The sequence below is a fragment of the Pelodiscus sinensis genome, chromosome 2 (genome assembly GCF_049634645.1).
Source record: "Pelodiscus sinensis isolate JC-2024 chromosome 2, ASM4963464v1, whole genome shotgun sequence".
NCBI lineage: Eukaryota > Metazoa > Chordata > Testudines > Trionychidae > Pelodiscus > Pelodiscus sinensis.
Window position 1 is genome coordinate 32,841,117 of NC_134712.1, and position 19,977 is coordinate 32,861,093.

Below are 19,977 nucleotides of genomic sequence, written 5' to 3' on the forward strand. Positions count from 1 at the left end.
TAAAATTTACATATATAGGAGCAGCAGCATGTAGTACAGAAGGGCTCATACAGAGGCAGCAGCATAAGTTGGCAGGGGGCTCCCTGGGAGCGGGGCCAGAAGCCCGCTGGCTGCCGTCCCCAGTTTCGGGGACTATTGAATAATTGTGTAACCACTAAGATTTCATGCGGTTATACAGCCATTCAATTATCCAATATTCCTAGTCCACACTGTGATGTGTAGTAAAGATGTTAAATTGCAGTTATCTAGCTAATCGTGTAGTTGATAGAAGTTTGTATCGACTACACAATTTGTCAATAAGAACCACTCAGCAGAGCTGCTGCGGGGGCGGGGGGTTAGAAGGGCTGCAGCTCTGCATTTTAAATGTAGTAAGAGCAGCTGGGACCCCCCCGCGGACAGGGGCTGCTGCTGGAGCACCCTCCCTCTATCAGAGGCAGTGGGGGGAAGGGGAGGCAGCACCATGAGGATGGTACTGGGGGGAACCGGTTTTTAAGCTGGCTCCCCACCTCACCCCCACTTAGTGCCTCTCATTCAGAGGCAGCAAGGGGTGGACGTGGGGGTAGCAAGTAGTTGAATACTACCTGATAAGCTTATGCACATCCCTAATGTGTAGCTACTTGTAATGAAAATCAGGCCTTCCTTCTGCCAGAATCCAGAAAAAGTTCAGCAAACTGAAACTCACCACTTTTACATAATGGAATAATCTCACACTGTAGCAATATGAGCATCAAAACAGGTCTCTAACAAACTCAATTCACAAGGCGAATTCCTGAGTTCTATGAAGTAAACGTCGAAAGTGCCATTAATTTTAATGGGGGCAGGATTTCACATTCAAAAGTGACTGTATTAAATAGGTTGAGATTGTCACCCAAACCTTTCTCCATGCTAAACATAATTCAATTGTATCAAATATCAAACACTATTTTTAAGTTTTTGCAGGCATGGCCCAGCAGTACAGCAACTGGTAGCTTTGAGCAGCGTGGGTCCACCATGGCAAGCAGGCAGCCTGCTTGCCTGCCTGTCACATTGTGCCTCCAGCTGGGAGCCACCTATGGTAAGAGTCTGAGAGGGTATGTCTACACTTGCACCCTAGTTCGAACTAGGGATGCAAACGTAGGCATTCGAAATAGTCAATGAAGCGGGGATTTAAAGATCCGGCGCTTCATTAGCATGATCTCACCGGTGCGTTACTCTGATCAACAGCTGTTTCGAAAGTGAAAGTGCACGCCGGGTTAGTTCGAATCAAGGGGACTTTCACTTTCGAAACAGCTGTTGATCAGAGTAACGGGCCAGTGAGATCATGCTAAGGAAGCGCAGGATCTTTAAATCTCCGCTTCATTGACTATTTCGAATGCCTACATTTGCATCCTAGTTCAAACTAGGATGCAAGTGTAGACATACCCCCATCAGAGCCTGCACTTCTCACCTATCCTGCTGCCCAACCTCCACCCCAAGTCAGAATCCCCACCTGCACCCCAACTCGCTCTCAGACCACACTTCTCCATTAATAAAATAGAAAAGTGCAGACAGTGACCACTTACCAAAATTGTTGGGAGTGGCTTCCCTGCAAAAATTATTGCTACCCCTGCTCTAATACCATATGTATGCAAACTGATGTGTGTATGTCCACCACACACTTCTCTCTGGTTGTCTAGCCTAGAATTAGTGTCTTCATAATATACATGCCATAGATAAGCATAATAATGACATATTCAGAATAAATAAATGTCTGAAACTACAGTGTCTACACAGATTCTTTGACACAGAGGCAGCTAGAAAACACAGAGCACTCTGTCTACTGTAAAATTTGATCAATTGCTTATACCTTATTCAGGATTATTACCATCATTATATCTCAGTAATACAATTTAATTGCTAAATACTAAGTCTGTTAAGTGTTCAAAGTGCCCTTAAAGTGGATGGAGATTTCTAGTGGAGAATTCTCCCTGTGCAAGGGTATGGAACACTCCAATATGAGGAGAGATTAAGACTGGGACTTTTCATCTTGGAAAAAGGTGAATAAGGGGGATATGATATAGGTCTATCAAATCATGACTGCTGGGAAGAGAGTAAACAAGAAAGTCTTATTTACTCCTTCTCATAACACAAGAACTAGGAGTCACCAAATGAAATTAACATGCAACAGATTTAAGACAATCAAAAGGAAGTATTTTTTTCACAAATTGCACGTTCAACCTTTGGAACTCCTTGCCAGAGGGTGCCGAGAAAGTCAAGATTATATCAAGGTTCACAAAAGAACCTGATGAGGTCCTGGAGGGCAGATCCATACATTTGCCAGGATGCACAGGGTAGTGTCTCTTGCCTCTGTTTGTCAAGCTGGGAATGGGTGAGAAGGAATGGATCACTTGCTGATTCTGTTCATTCCTTCTGGGATACCTGTCATTAACCACTGTAGGATGACAGGATACTGGGCTAGATGAACCTTTGCTCTGACTCTGTATAGTCATTCTTATGTTCTTATAACTCTGTTGCCTTGTCTATATTTATAGGGGCATCTATGCTCTGTAGATCAATCTTCTGGGGTTCGATTTAGTAGGTCTAGTAAGGACCTGCTAAGTTGAATCTGATGGTGTCCTCATCAACCCCGGTTGCGAGAAGTAAAGGAAGTTGACAGGAGAGTTTCTCCAGTCAACCTCACACAGGAGTATGCCAGAGAACTTCAAGGTAGGTTGACTCCAATGACGCAATTCTTGCAGCTGGAGTTGCTTATCTTAAATTGACTTTATCTCATAGTGTAGGCCTGGCCTTAATTGCCTTTGCCACCTTCTATGCTCAATCCCAAGAGGGCATTTTTTCAGAGGGATGTGGGACAGGCAGAGGAAGGGATGTGGTAAAGCAGAGCAAGCTTTCCCAGTTGTCCACTGTTATAAATTCCTGTGACAATAGCTTGGCTTACCTATGGGCAGAACCTAATTTTCACAGAGAGTCCGAATCCGGGAGCTTCCCATATTAATTCCTTCTCTACTATATTTGAGCACAACTTGGATGTAGTGGAGAGTCATTACCTATTTTTTTTCTCTATAATCAATTTCCAGTGGGCTATGTTTTCTCAAACATGGTATTAAAATAGTAGCTTAACTCTTATTAATACATTTGACTGACTTACAAAGGACCTCCAGTCAGTTTCACAATCCACATAAATGTTCCGAAAGGCAGATTTCCCATTTGTACTAGTATGTCTGATGTAGGTGAAAAAAATGTGTAAAAACTCATATGGTGAGACATCTCTTTTGCCTACGCACCACATGCAGCTGAGTTATTCCTCCTGAGGGCTGGAACAGTTTACTCATGAAGTGAGTTTGTAATCTGCCTTTTCAGACCACTGCATATAAAGAGGGGGGGGGGGGGAGGGAGAGAGGTTGTTTGTGTATTCTGGTCACTTTGGATCAAATCACAACTACCTACAAGATCTGACAACATACAGAAGTAATGACATGCAATTTTTCAGAATATGACAAACCTGATCTGTGTGCTACTTGTAGCCTATGAAATACATCTAATGTTTGTTTTCACAGGTTCACTGAGTATGTTTGAGAGATGGATTTGACTTCGATGCCTTTTCACTCCATTTATAATCTCATGTATATCCAAAGTATTAGGCAGCAGAAATCCAAATACACAGAAATTGCATGGAAATCATTGTTATATAGAGCGGAACTCAAAATATGGTCAGTTATTTAGAGGTTTTCAAAACTGAAAAATGTACGTGCTTTTTTTTTGTTCAGATAGAAAATAAAAAAACAACCATGAAGGGAAAACATACAAACTGATATTACAAAGTATGTAAAGGAAGGATTTTATATATATATATATATATATGCATATTAATTTTAATTAATATTTTAGTTGTTCCTGCGCTGAATTATTATCAATTAATAGAAAAAAAATTACTTAAGGTGATTGAAATTTCATTAAAATATCAATAATCAGTTTTTAACATATAAAGGTTGCACTTTATAGGTTAAATAACAATCATTTGCCTACCTGAAACAAAATAAGTAGGCCACAATAAAATAACTGGTTGCGCTTATAAGCTGGTGATGAGACAGGATACATATAATAATTGTAACCCAGACTAGAAAATGAAAGAATTGTTCTGGAATGTACAGAGATGTTCTTTTAAAATAAAATCTAAATGCATTCAGTCTAATTGATGGTAATGGAATTGCTTTAAAAACAACATGTTTTTAAGAATAGAAAAATTTGGAACATATTTTAATTACTATTTCTGAAGTCATAAAGCTTACATTCCTTAAATGCTTAAATGTCAATTGTTCTAATTGTAATTTATGAAAATGCCATTTTTTTCTGAAATCAATTTCAAAATATGAGCTGCAAAAAAATCATTTGTAGCATAGCAAAAATTTACTTAAACATATACTTTTTCTATACATTCACTCCAAATTGTAAATAAAAAAAAATACAATTTTGGGGTTTTTTAAAGTTAATTAAATAGCTCAGTTTGCCTAATTTCCCATTATAATCATCTATTTTAACTTCATCCAAATCTTGAATTAATTTAATTAATTCACTATTGTTATTTGGGAAAATATATTTTCATTACTTTTCACATAAGGGTCTCATCAGGTACCTCAGGTAAGTAAATCATACTTATGCTAATAGTTCTACTGAACCGACTGGGGCTACTGAGATTCTTTACATGAGCCAGAATATACTAGATCTGGCTAAAAGTGGGTCTTCTGCATACACCCATAAAAGGAATTATGAAAGAAGTGTTAAATAGGAATAATATTTAATTATTCAAAACAAGTTGTAACTTTTGGAATTTGTGTTTTAACTACACAGTAAGGAGAACTGTTGGCAAGTTCAGTGCTACCAACAAAGTCTTAAGACTGCATTTACTGGCCTCCAGGCAGTTTAGTAAAGAAAATAAAAGCGAAAAATCCACTTTCCTATATAAATAATACTTGATAAATGATCTAATGTCAGAGCTAATCTTTATGGGTTTCACTGACCGTGTAAACGGGCTCTTCTAAATTACAGCTTTGATTTAGAAAGCAGTGTGTCATTACCCAAAGAACTCCCAGGTAACAGTTTGTAACGACACACAATGATATATATTTGGGGCGTTCACAAGGTGACCAAGAAGCAATTTTAAAACGGAAAACAATCTACCGCCGAGGTCCCTCAGCACTGTTCTCAGCTAAGGCTTGACAGCTAAGCACTGAGCTGGCTTTGCCCTCTGGTAGCCTTACCCTACAATAATACAACCCCAGCTTTAAAGCGACACTTTTCACCACTTGCCGGAGTCTACAGCGCGGTGCGTGGCACACGGGCGGCCCCCGCTGTCTGATCTCACCCCGGCCTCCCGCACTCACTCCCGGGCTCCAAGCGTCCCCCGTACCTCTTGCTGCCTAACCGCACGGGGCACCGCCCCGCTCCCTTCCAGCCGCGCTCCCATCCCCAGACCCCGGCCGCCGCTAGCCTCCCCGGGCCAGTCTCCTCACCGTCATCGTCCTCCTCCAGGGAGCTCACGCAGGGGAAATAGCCGGCGAGCGCCTCGAAGGAGGCGGACAGGCTGCTCCGGCTCGGGGATCTCTGCACACTGCGCCGCGCGCCCGGCCCCTGCCGGCCCATCCTGGACAAGCGGGACCCGCCTTTGGCGCGGTACAAGAAGCGAGGCGTGTTGGCGGCTGGCGGAGCTCCGCAGCAGGTGCCGACGGAGCCTCGGCAGCGGGCGGGGGCTAAGCGGGGTGCAGCCGGGTCCGCTTGCCTCGCCAGTCAGCAGGTGGGCGTTAGCCCCAACTCGTTCCCGCCCGCAGCTGCTCTGCTGCTGGCTCAGGGAGAGCGAGGGGCAAGCCCGGGAATGAGGCGTCAGCGAGCTCTGCCTGCAGGACTGCTGCCGGGGGTCGGAGCCAAAGCCTGGCCCATGTCATGTGCAGCTCGCCCGCCAAGCGCCCCCCCCGCAAACTCGGCGTCCCCAGCCCCTCGTCTCTCTGGTCAGAGCGAGCGAGTCCGCCAAAGAGCAGCGAGAAAGGGGCCGCAGATGAGATGAGACAGAGCTAGAGCGAGCAGCTGGTGTCAAGGTTCGCCACCCTCCCATATTTCTCTGTCTACTTTACTTTACTTTTTTCGATAGGGGGCTACTGCCAGATCATTCGCTAACGGCACGTGTGTCTGGTATTAGCACGCCTGTTGGACAGACTGTTACATCATAGTTGGCTGTTGGTAGTCCTCACTTTTCACCCCACCGTTGTTAAATGGTATCATAACATTTAGACTCACTGTCTCCTTGGTGGTGCAATCTGTTAGTATTATTAACGGCATCTGTGGTAGTTGGATATTCAGTACAAAACAACCCAAAGCACTGGCTGGCATAAAAAAGGGCTATTTACTACTGAAAATCTTTCACTGTGTTTAATGAATTATTCTTCAACGATCTCTGAGACAATGCAAAAGAGACATCAAGTTGACAAACTGCTTTAGAACTCAGATTACAAGTGGGATTTTCGGACTGGCTATTTTATACCCATCTTTATAATGCCCAGTAAATGAAACTTTAACTGTTTTAATTTTATGTATTAACTCCTCAATAATAAAGTGTCTGCATGCAAAATGCCTAATGTTCATACAGAATGCTTATAGGATAAGGTCCCTAAAGCAAATATTTAGGGTTAGTCTCTTGAAAGAAATATTCCTACCTACATAATAAGAGGTTCTATATTGTCATTATTATTATTATTTTATTATTATTCCACTGTGCTAAAGAATCACTTTAGGATGGAACATGTGATCACTTTGAACTAATTGTAATCATATACTGCTAGCTATTTATACAGTGTGCTTCACATTTTCATTTCCAAATCATGCTAATCTAATGTTCCTGATTAGTTATATCTTAGGTGTACCAAATTATAAACAGAAGACAAGTCAAATAAATGGAGAAACCCCTGCTTTCTTCTTTCATGAGTAACTAAATAAGAAAAGAACCTGACATTAAAATTTCCACAAGAGAGTACATCATTGAATGTTAAAGTGAGCTACCCTGCAATGTAAAAACCAAGTGTTCAAAATCAAGCTCAAACCTAATTCCCCTGTCTGGCTACAGACAAATTGCACAAACCCAGCGCTTGGACCCAGGATCCCATGGGAGTGGAAGGTCTGCACCTGACTCAAACTGAGTCCCAGCCTCAAGCCCTGTTGCTTTGCCATGTAGACACAGCCTCACTGCACTCATGCTTTGGTAGTCTGCCAAAACTATTCCATAATCCCACCGTCTCACTTTCTTTGTCCTCTGGACAGTCATGTTTTGCATACTGTGCCATGAACCACAGGCTAGAACAGCTACATTTGGGAAAGCACTAGGAAATCTGGGATATATGTGGTTGGACTCAGGCCTGCATAAAGCAATGCTAGAGTTCCAGGTTGAGACCAGAGTTCAGCTATTCCCAACCTAGGGTTACAAATGAATGTAGATGCTTAAGCCCCTAAATCTGCTACCTTGAGTTTTACAAATCCTCGGCTTACATTGCAGTGCAGACATACTCTATGGCAAATGGCCTGTAACAGGACACTGATCAACAAAAAACAGATACTCCATGCAGTACATTTTAAAATATGCCTATGCATTGTCAATGATAAACCTACATGAGCCTGTGTGTCATTTATGCTTAGACACCTCCTCCCTACCTGCTGTACACCACTGGGGCAGCATAAAGGGTGCAGGCTTTGGAGTGGGGACTGGGAATGAAGGGTTTGGGGTATAGGAGGGGGCACTGGACTGGGACCGAGAGGTACAGATTGGGGGAATGGACTCAGGGCTGGGACAGGTGATTGGGCTCTGGGAAGGTATTGGGCGGTGTAGGTTGCAGGACAGAGTTTGGATGTGGGAGGGGATTTGGGGCTGGAGCACAGAGTTGGGGGCATAGAAGGGGGTTCCAACTTGAAGCAAGGGATAGAGGTGTGGGAGGTGGATTGGGTGTGGGCTTCAGTTGGGTGGCATTTACCTCAAGCGGCTCCTCGTTGGTATCACAGAGGGGCTATGGCAGACTCCCTGACTGCACAGCTTCCAGAAGTGGCCACCAGGTCTGGCTCCTATGCAGAAAGGCCAGGGGGCACTGCATGCTACCCACACATATGGGCACTGCCCCACGGCTCCCATTGGTTGCCAATGGGAACTGTGGTGGCAGTGCCTGTGGGTGGTACCTGTGGAGCAGAAACTGACGGCAAGGCACAGAGCTTTCCTAATTACCCCTCCATCTATTGGTTGCAGGACAAGCAGTTTTAACAGGGCAGGCAGGGAGCCTGTCTTAGATCTGCTGCACCATTGACTGGGCTTTCAGTGGCCTGGTCATCAGTGCTGACTGGATCCACTAGGATACTTTTCAATCAGGCACTCCTGTCAAAAACCACAGGCCTGGCAACACTAGATCCAGACCTTGGCAAATTGTTTTCAGTGGTTTCAGACTGCCAGTGCAGTTGCAGAAGGAGAAAATCATTTGTTTCTTACCATAAAAATGTTTTGATAAAGGTCTAGAAGGGGGTTCACAGGCTAATACAATAAGAAATCTAACCGCATACAGTATATAGTGACTCAGACCACTGAAGACTTTGCTTTAGATTTTAGTCTGCAGAAAATAGTGCTGGACATGCCATTGAAAAGCAATGAATGGCAGAACATTCATAATAGAAGTAAAAAATGCTCATCAAATTCTTTCAATATATGAACATTGATTATCACTAGACAAAATGTAAAAGCTTTCTTTGATAATGTTACCTTGGAATGCTGCAAAGGATTTTGTGAAGTCAGAATTTCAATGTGTGCTATTTTATAGTGAGTTCCACATTTGTATTTGTGCAGATTGTTTTTTTTTTTTAACTGGTCAAGTGAGAGACTGTGGTTCTGAATATCCTATGGCATGTACATTTCTTTTGATGATATCATAGCAATTGATAATTTCAGAATAAAATTTTAGTTTGCTAAATGTGACCTTTAAACTCCGCTAAACCAAAACAATAAAATAGAGGGCTACACAAAAGTAAGTTCCTTAAGGTCCTGTACCACACTACTATTGGAACTTGCATGGAATAAATATATTTTATATATATTCTCAAAAGAATATTCTGGCTCTCAAAAAAGAGTTTTTCACATCCCACAGGAGACTGTCATGTTCTGAACTCATTAGAACATTATCCAGACCAGGATCTCAAAAACCTGAAATAGCAAAAAAACATTAAAGGTATTCCACATGCTGTATGATAGGGACTATACTGTGCACTTATTTTAATACTCAAATTTACATTTGGTAAAGGAAATTCTGAATATAAGATGTATGTGGTTTAGTTTTCAGAAGAACTGAGCACCCACAGCTGTCACTATTATGCTTTGGTGATTTGATTTTCAGAGATGCCGATAACAGTGGGAATTGGAGATAGCTGATATCGCCGAAACTTAAAGTGCAATAATTATATACTGGTTTACATATGTAATAGAAAGGGTAATAGATATAGCTTTCTGTTCGCCGCGAACCTAAGATTATTCCTAATTTAAACTACTCACTGACAAAGATTTGATTTTACTGCAATATAAAATGTTTATTGACTTAAAAATGCTGTTAGCAAATCCTATACATTCAATAGACTATTCTTGAATTAGTAAATAAAGAATTTTTAAAATTGCAATCTAAAGTTACATTCAGTACAGGATTAGCTTTCAGTGGTTAGCTACAGTCCTCCTATCTCCATGTAGTTTCCCAATACAAGGAACTCTCCCCACATCATATCTTGAATAATTGTATAGCAATCATTTTGATGTCATTTTTCTGGATTCCATTCTTTTTTCAATGCTCTTTAATATTTTAAGAACATAAGGACAGCCATACTGAGTCAGACCAAAGGTCCATCCTAGCCCGGTGTTCCGTTTTCTGACAGTGGCCAATGCCAGGTGCCCCAGAGGGAATGAATAGAAGAGGTAATCATTAACAAATCCATTCCCTGTCATCCATTCCCAGCTTCTGAAAAACAGATGCTAGGGACACCATTCCTGTCCATCCTGGCTAATAGCCATTTTCTGAGCATCTGCTGTTTAGTAATTTGATATCAACACTTACATATTTTTGCTATTGTACAAATCACAGAAATGTTCCATTCTCTTGATTCTCATTCATTTCTTACTTTGAGGATCAACTTCATCTCAATTGTTAGCCTACTGAAGTTAATGGATGACTTTAGCCCTGACAATAACAATCTGAAAAATCTGATTATTAAATGTCTGATCGGTCCAGTAATTATTTGATGATCACAAAGTGATCTTGACTGCTATTCTTTAGAATACGTAAGTCTCAACCTCTACAGGTGAACTTTTGAGATGGAAAAGTAATTAAAATGTTTTATTTTTCTGTATAAAACCCCCTACCCCAAACACAAACAAGAACAAAAAAATACTCTAAGACTATGTCTACACTGCAATTTGCATATCTTTTTCTGCTTTTTTTCTGAAAGAGGTTTTTCCAACATTTGGCCCATCTACATGGGCCAATTGTTGGGAAAAAAACGTCTTTCGGAACATCCACTCTTCCTCATAGAATGAGGTCACAGGGATGCTGAAAAAACACATCTGCTTTTCCAACATTTTTCTTTGGAAAAGCAGATGCATTCCTTGGACATGGCAGAGCTTTCCCAGGATACCATCCCAGAAAAGCTCTGCAGTTTAGACATAACCTAAGTTAGACATTTTAAGATCCAAGTAAGTGTTAGATGTTTAGATTTTTAAAAATAATAACACAGCAGAATTATTAGCTCTGCACATGACCCTTCCTCCTTTATTATGCCTCAATGACCATTAAGGAACTTGGAAAAATCCCTATGGATTATTTAATATTTGCAAAACTACAAATTAGGGTAAGTCACGCACTGTATAATTAGACCATGTGAATGGTCTAAACATTAATTGACATGCTCTGTATAACTTAACAGTAATTAAGGATTCTGAACTGAAGCAGAATACTTAAGTCAAGTAAAATAGTGCTTTTTTTATTAAAATAATATTGCATTTTGAAGATCACAGAACAATTTTCAAACTGGGGAGGAGATCAGCAAAATATCCTACTTCATAGTGTTTTCTATAAAGATGGAAAAGAAGGCACATAGAAATCAAAGTGCATACTTTTTAAAAATAAATATATTTGAGGAAAAAACACTAAACAGGATAAATAAAATTATATAAAATATTAAATGATTTTAAAGAATTGCAAATTCACACTGCCTATCCATTCTCTTCATTCAACCCTAGTTCACCTTTCTTATTAGCACATTAATCCAGACAGTCTGAACCTCTCAAAGGCCTGTAACCTCTTAGAACCCTCCGATTAAAAATAAAGTGAAGGAATTTACAAAAGAAAAATTCCTATTTATTTCTTCATAGCTAACGGCATGTATTCTACACTATAGATATCCAACACATATTACATTACTACAGTGTAATTTAATTTGGTTCCTGAAACCATAGCTTTATGAGACATGAGTTGTCTCCACCCATAATTCAGGAAGCTTCAGAAATGGCAGAAGCTGCCTATAAATGTTGATCTGATAGTAGCATGTGATGTATGCTGCACAGAGTTACATTAGCTTTGTTAATGCGGCAGGCTGGTGGCATTATTTAATTATACTGTGGAAAAGCTCCTTCTGATTTGTATGCTGGTATTTTTTATAGTAATTGGCCACAGAAACAGATTCCAGTGTAATGCTGTTACTAGTTGCACAAGAAAGTAACAAATGAAAACAATATGGCAAGAAAAAGAAGACACAGAAAACAAAATAGTATACATACCACATCATGCTTCCAACTAAGATAAGCACTGTAATGTTTATCCAGAAGGATATACAAGGTTTGCTGATAATTTTGTTGCAGGAGTTCATGTTCAGTCAGCCTTGCCATTCCAAGTTAAGAAAAATTCACTGTCATCAAGCAATGAAAGCTTCTGGAGAATCCAGTTGTCAGAACTTAAATGAGACATTAGAATGTGAAAGTCTATATGCCCTAATTTTGACATCACATTTAGAAACTTAAAAGTCCTCTAAGTGCAAATCATAGAAGCAGCTCTCTTTCAGGCGCCTTTATGCATAATGAAATGATCTCTTTTTCTTTACATGACAGATACTGTGTGTTGGATGCTTTATAAGGTGGCCATATTTCCCTATACTGAATATGGGACACCTGGAAAATTACTCGTATTCAAGTGAGATCAACAGCCATCAGTCAGAACTATGTGACATCAAATTTACTGAGCCCTTGTTAAAAATATCTCTAGCTAGAATCTTTGTATTTATCTTTATTTTTAAGGTTTGAATGAGGAGAGCTAACACACGTATTCCCGAGCATCTGTCTCTCTCACACAAGGGTGGTGTAACTGACCAACCTGACCCAGCCCTTCCTACCCAGTTCACACCAGAACATGGCCAGCAGCAGCCTTTTGGCACTTTGCAGGAGGGAAGGGATGGGAGTTGCTTGTAGCCACAGGGTTTGGGACTGGGGGTGACTTGGCCCCTGTCGCTACAACAGTGGTCCCCAACGCGGTGCCCGCGAGCACCATGGCACCCACTGGGGCATTTATGTGCGCTCGCCGAGTGATTGTGGCTGGCCCCGCCCCCGGGCATGTGGCTCATGGGGGACGCTGACCTCCGGGCGTATGGCGCATGGCGGGTGCCGGCCCCTGGGCGCGTGGTACATGGGGGGTGCCAGCTCCGCCCCCGGCTGCGTGGCATGTGGGCAGCGCCAACCCCGGGTGTGCCGCGTGTGGGTGGCCCCGCCCCCGCACACCCAGCATCCCCAAAAGGTTGGGGACCACTGCTCTACAAAGATCATCTCCTCCTTCTTCTCCCCTCATGCTTCCCTGTGGCCAGATGAATCTTGTCCCTTTCTGCCCATAGAAAGGCAGTTGACACCTGTAAGCTGCTGCTGGACACTGATGTAACCCCGCCACCTCCTGTTCCCTGGCTATAGCTTGGCAGGAAGGGGTTAATCTCTAAGGCTGCAGTGTGCACCAGGGCCCAGGGAACCTGACTGCAGGGGCTTTAGCCAACCTAGCCAGAGAGGTGGCTCTGCATGGGAGGGTGCCTAGGGGACAGAGCAGCCCCACACTCTCTTGGGGCAGGACATAAGGTGGAGGAAGTGTGTGGAGTGTGCTAAGACCCTGTCCATGGAGCTGCAGAGAAGCCTACAGGATTGGAGCACAAACAGGCTGGAAACAGCTTCCTCCTGAGGGGTGGAGAAGCTTCCCCTGCCAGTGCTGTGTGGGGCTTTGGCACATACAGGACTTGGCTCCTCCTGGCCAGTGTATGGGCCAGATGGCCTTGAGCTTTCCCAGGCTGCCAGCCCAGCCAGAGGTAATGGGGGAAGGAAGGAGCCTGTCAGCCAGGCTGTGAGTGAGTTGAATGATCTGATTAGGGGCTGGTTCTCTGCAAGGTGCTGGGAACAGGCTGCACTCTGCTGGGAGGGATATGCAGGAGCAGCAGGGCTCTGGGGGTGGAGGGCACAGCAAAGAGAAGAGAGTGAGAAGGGAAGCATGTAAAGGTCCAATAGGTGGGCAGTCGAGGTGACGCATAACTATCCTCAGTGCTGACTGGAACAGTGGCGAAGGTGGAGGGCCTGCTGACCAAGAAGAGGCACTTAAGCAGGGAATACACTGATGGACCATCCGGGGGAGTGGCTGGCCCTGCACACTGCAAACTTGTCCAGCCACCAGCCTTGCACACCCCTCATACCCCATCCCCCTCGTCACTCACTGGAACCCGCGACTCATCACTGGTGGATAGGTTGCTGGCAAATGAGGATATGGCCAGCAGTAGGACCGCGCCGCCTCCCTGGCCCCCCCCCCCCCCCCCCCCGTACAGATAGGAGAAGAGAGACAAAATACTGTATGGGACAATTTTTCCGTTTTTAAGAAAAAGTAGGGAAACCTCCAAGAGGGCTTAAATATGAGACTGTCCCTTTAAAAATAGGACCTCTAGTTACTCTAACATGTTATAGTACAGTGCATTGCTTTACTGACTAGCCATCAAATAAATGGTCCTGAGATTTCTTTTGGTATATAGGGCCTTGCACAATACCTCAGCACCAAAGCAAATGTCACTTAGGGCTTGAACCCTCAAAGTGCCTGCACTGACTTTTTAAGTACTGGCTTGACAAACCTTGGCTGGGATGATTTAGTTGAGATTGATCCTGCTTTTAGCAAGGGATTGGATTTGACCTCCTGATTTCTCTTCCAACCTGTGAGTCTTTGATTCTGTGACTTCAGTGGATGTTGGCAGCAATCAGGACCTCACGGGAGTATTTCATGCTATTAGCCCTGAATCATTTAGACCCAGTGGCTCTACTAGAACTCCTAGTAGATGTAGAAGTCTATAGTGTGGAACCAGAAGGACTGAGGACATTATTTTTGGCTGAAAGTACAAAGGACCTTGTATGGCACATAGGACTGTCTGCATGTGGGTGGTGGATTTCATCTCCAAAAATTTAGTTCTCTAAAGGATCATCTTAATATAAAAAGTCATCCATTAACTCACTGACTACAAGTCTCAAAGGGATAGCTGTGTTAGTCTGTATCTGCAAAAACAAAAAGAAGTCCCATGGCACCTTAGGGCATATCTACACTAGGGAATTATGTATTTCAAAATAACAACTCCCAAAATAACTATTTTGAAATAAGCATTATTCCTCATGGAAAGCAAGAGTTATTATTTTGAAATAACCAGCCCTTTATTTCAAAATAATAGACTTGGTAATGTAGATGCTCTGCCTGTTATTTCAAAATAAGGGCAGTTATTTTGAAGTAACTCCCCAGTGTAGACCAGGGCTTAGAGACTAACAAATGGATTTGGGAATAAGCTTTTGTGGGAAAATCCCACAAGCGTTTTCACTGACTATAAACTCCAGTTCTTGTAAAGATGTCAGTGTAGATCAGGACCTATCCAATATTCAGCAGTTTTATCCTACTAACATATTTTTTAACTGACAGAATCCCAAATTTTAGTTTTATTTTTTAGATCTCACAATTGTTGTTCTGTTCTATTTTAGTACTATACTGCACTCAGTACTAGGGTAGCTGAGTTCTGGCAGCATTTTCAAGCCTTAATCCCAAAAGGACTTTTCACCTGAAGAGTAGCATTCATAAGACTGACACTCCCTTCTTCTACTCAAGATCTTCAGCCAACCAACACACAAACAACTGTCCCACCAAACCAAATATAAAATCCTGATACAAAATCAACTTAAATAACCCCCAATAAAAGTAAATTAATCAAGAGGTAAAAAATTAAAAGCCCTCCGCTAAACAGAGTTTTAATCCTGAAAAGGGAGAAGTTCCAGAAACTCCAATAAGTCCAGTAGGGATTTCGTTGTTGCTACAGATTTTACATGGGAAGTCTCAGAAACTATAGTAATGTGTAGCAGTATACCACACAGTAGATTATCTATTGAAGGTCCAATAACCACTGAAGTCAGTGGGAGGAATCTCATTAACTTTAATAGACTTTGGATATCATCCTCTAAAATTAAAAGTCCATTTCCATTAAAATTCTGATTTTAAACAGTGTTAATAAAGCAAAAGTGTAAAAAGAATGAGGGTATATGGCATGTGGGAAAGTTGTATACAATTCTGGCAATCAATTTGCTCTCAGAAGTCAGACACTGCCATAGGTTTGAAACTACAGGCAGTCCCCGGGTTACGTACAAGATAGGGACTGTAGGTTTGTTCTTAAGTTGAATTTGTATGTAAGTCGGAACTGGTACATATTGTAGGGGAAACTCTAGCCAAACATTTTTTTTAGTTTTGGATCGCATAGGGAAAGGTTAACTCCCCTCTAATGTTTGTTTTGCTGTCTGTTCCCCTGTTCAGAAGATTTCACATCTATTTCTGTCCCTGTGACAAACTCAGGACTAAAGGAGTAACTCATCAAATACCAAACAGCTCTGCACCATGCTTTGAGCTAATAGCTTTATTTCCACACACCACCCAGGGTTCTAGGAGGAGGGTCCTTTTTTTGCTAACACAATGAGGCCAGCACTTTGTTTGTTTTGGTGGAGTCTTTGTTTGCCCAGGGAGCCCAGCATGTATGGGGGGAGGAGGGGCGGAGAGGCTGCTTTTGTCTGCTGTTCGGCAGCCTGTTGCTCAGGGGAGGGGGCAGCCTGTTGCTGGCAGGGGGGGAGGGGGGAGGCGTGCAGGATGCGAGGCCGCGGGGGGGGGCAGCGGGCGTGGGGAGGCACTTTTCCTCTGCCCGGCAGCTCTGCGGGATCCCTGTCCCTGTGGCCAGCTGCTGCAGGCAGAGGCCAGTTGGTGCCGGCCGAAGAGGAGGAGGAGGTGGATTCTAGGACCCAGGTGAGCGAGCCCCGGGGACGCTGCTGCGCTCCGGGAGCCCTGCATGTATAGAGGGGAGGAGGGGCAGAGAGGCTGCTTTTGTCTGTTCCGCAGCCTGTTGCTCAGGGGAGGGGGCAGCCTGTTGCTGGCAGGGGGTTGGGGGGGGGCGCAGCGGGCGTGGGGAGGCACTTTTCCTCTGCCCGGCAGCTCTGCGGGACCCCAGTCGGAGCCGGCCCGAGGAGGAGGAGGATCCTAGGACCCAGGTGAGCGAGCCCCAGGAATGCTGCTGCGCATGTGCGGGAGTTGCCTCACCCCGTTCGTATCTAGGGATCCGACGTAAGTCGGATCCACGTAAGTCGGGGACTGCCTGTATTGAGCTAGAAAAAGATTATGGGTACTGAAATTTAAAAACAGCATATAGCAAACGCACCACGAAAGCTTATGATACTATATATATTTTTGTTAGTCTCTAAGGGTATGTCTACACTACCCCGCTAGTTCGAACTAGCGGGGTAATGTATGCATACCGAACTTGCTAATGAAGCCCGGGATTTGAATTTCCCGGGCTTCATTAGCATAAAGCCGGCGCCGCCATTTTTAAAAGCCGGCTAGTGCGAACCCCGTGCCGCGCGGCTACACGCGGTACGGGCTAGATAGTTCGAACTACGTAGCCATTCCGAACTATCTGTACTCCTCGTTCCACGCAGCACGGGGTTCGCACTAGCCGGCTTTTAAAAATGGCGGCGCCGGCTTTATGCTAATGAAGCCCGGGAAATTCAAATCCCGGGCTTCATTAGCAAGTTCGGTATGCATACATTACCCCGCTAGTTCGAACTAGCGGGGTAGTGTAGACATACCCTAAGGTGCTACAGGACCACTCATTGTTTTTTAAGTTACCAACTAATATGGATATCCCTTTGAGACATTTTTGTTGTTGTTTTGGAACTCCTGTATGTTTTCCACAAATAACTTCTGAACAGGGTTAAACGTTATGAAGGATATTTGTAGTATCATACCTCATTGTGTTCCTGAAATAAAAAATTTGGCCCTTTGTGTTCACATATGTGGGCCCAATCCTATGCAACGTGAGGCACACTCTCAGCTTTCACTGAAGGCACTCTACAGAATCAGGCCTATAGCAAAGAAAAGGTATGTTTATATCTGATAATGTATAAAATGTCACTGTAGCCATGTCAGTCCCAGCATATCAGAGAGCAAAGGTGAGCAAGGTAGTCGGTCTGATAAGAGATACCTTACCTTGTGTCTCTCATATGCAAAAAATGACTTTCAGAATAGCATGCCATACATATTACACACAGTGGTCTGGAAAGATCTCAAACACAAAGGCTATGTCTACACTATGCCCATTTTGTGCAAGAAATATGCAAATGAGGTGAAGTGTGGAATATCACCATGCCTTATTTGCATAATTAATGAGGCTCTGTTTTTGTGCAAGAGGCTTTTGCGCAAAAAGGAGCCATCTACGCAGCTCTTTTTTGTGCAAAAACTCCCTCTTACGCAAGAGCCATTCTTTCTGAAAAAAATGCCGAAGAACGGCTCTTGCGCAAGAGGGGGGTTTTGCACAAAAAGGAGCCGTGTAGACGGCTCCTTTTTACGCAAAAATGGAGCCTCTTTAATTATACAAATGAGGTGCAGTGATATTCCATGCTTCACCTCATTTGCATATTTATTGTGCACAACGGGGGCAGTGTTGACATAGCCAAAGTGCTTGAAAAATATATTGTTAATTTAGAATAATGTAATAAAAGTGGAATTTACCACAGGAAATATACAAAATGTGTTAAGCATTTGACTGAAATGTTGAGGTAAATGCCCTGGGTACATCTACACAGCAACATTATTTCGAAATAACTAGTATTATTTCAAAATAACTTAGTCTGCATATACACAGCCAGCAGTTATTTTGAAATAATGTCGAAATACTGTCAAACTGGAGGACTTCTTACTCCAATTCCTGCACCGCTCATTGTACGAGGAATAAGGGAGGTCGGAGGAAGAATTCTCTGTTTCAAAATAAGTGCTGTCTAGATGCTCCCAATTTCGAAAAAGGCTATTTCAAAATAAGCTACGCAATTGAGGTAGCTCAATTTGTGTAGTTTATTTTATTTATTTAATTATTTAGAATATTTTTACCCTGCCTTTCTATTTAAAATATTCAAGGCAGCTTACAAAATTTTTAAAAATACAATATAAATATATACAAAACTAAAATATGAGACCCCAGGGGGACATAAAACCTGATAAGACAGGACACACGCACACACATACAGACTCAAATACCAATAAAAGCACAAGTAAAAAGGGTGGCTTTAGTATGATGCAGAAACAATGCTAACTTTGGCACCATGCGAATATCCCGGGGAAGAGAATTCCACAGCCTGGGGGCAAAGGCTGAGAAGGCCGTGTTCCGCGTAGATGTTAATCTTATCTCCATAAGTGGGGGAACACTAAGCAGAGCCTCCCCAGCTGACCTCAATCCTCAGGCAGATTCATATGGGAGAAGATGGTCCTTCTGATACCCCAGACCCAATCCATTTAGGCTTTATAGGTCATAACCAAGACTTTAAATTGTTCCCAGAAATATACCAGAAGCCAGTGCAGCTAGCTCCGTATAATGAGTATTAGCTAAAACTTGAGCAGCCGCATTCTGAACCAGTTGAAGTTTCCAAAGGCTCTTCAGAGGCAGCCCCACATAACGCGCATTACAATAATCCTGTCAGGATTTAACAAGAGCATGGATCACTGTGACCAAGTCATGCTTGTTCAGGAAGGAAGCTGGCGGTCAAACAAAGCTGCCCAAAAGCACTCCTGGCTACTGAAGAAATTTGGTTCTCAAATGTTAAAAAAGGATCCAGGAGAACTCCCAAGTTGCGCACTTGTTCTTTAAGGGGGAAAGTAACCCTGTCTAGAACAGGTACAATGCCACATTCCTGAACATTCCTGAAGAGATGGCCTCCTGATCCACAGGACCTCAGTCTTATCTGGGTTTAACTTCAGCTTGTTTGACTTCATCCAGTCCATCACCACCTCCAGAAACAAGTTTAAATCAGTCACCATCACACCGGGTTCTGTTATCACAGGGAAATCGAGTTGGGTATCATCTGCATATTGATAGCATCATCCTCCAAAATTCCTTATGACCTTTCCCAGCTTCATGTAGATGTTAAACCTCATAGGGGACAAGATAGAACCTTGCGGGACCCCATACCTCAATCGCCACGGGGTCGAATAGCAGGCCCCTAGCTCCACCTTCTGAAGACCCTCTGACAGGAAAGACCGAAACCACAGCAGAACAGTGCCTCTGATTCCCAACTCTGCTAGGTGTTCCAAAAGGATACCACGGCCGATGGTATCAATAGCCACTGAAGGGTCCAAAAGAATCAACAGGGAAACTCTCCCTCATCTATCTCAGTGTAGGTTGTCTACCAGGGTGACCAAGGTGGTTTCAGTTCCAAAACCTGGCCTAAAGCCACACTGAAATGGATCTAAATAATCCTTTCTTTCAAGAAAGCTTGGAGTTGCAATGGCATCGCCCGCTTGAGTATCTTGCCCAAGAAGGGAATACTAGCAACTGGGCAATAGTTACTCCAATCATGTGGGTCCAGGGGAGGCTTCTTAAGTA

General features: G+C 43.1%; 1 protein-coding gene across 4 annotated transcripts in view; it reads right to left on the minus strand.

Annotated features, from left to right (window-relative positions):
• The window catches only part of RIMS2 (regulating synaptic membrane exocytosis 2), a 517,795-nt gene that overhangs the window by 16,825 nt on the left and 480,993 nt on the right, over positions 1-19,977 (minus strand). Inside the window, exon 1 of one of the 4 annotated variants that reach the window (XM_075920241.1) lies at positions 5,490-6,555. The exons of the other annotated variants lie outside the window; for them this stretch is intronic. Coding sequence (XP_075776356.1) covers positions 5,490-5,619 — 130 coding nt within the window. The 5' untranslated portion in view covers positions 5,620-6,555. Of the gene's footprint in view, positions 1-5,489; positions 6,556-19,977 lie in introns of those variants that run through there. 4 annotated transcript variants of the gene reach the window in all.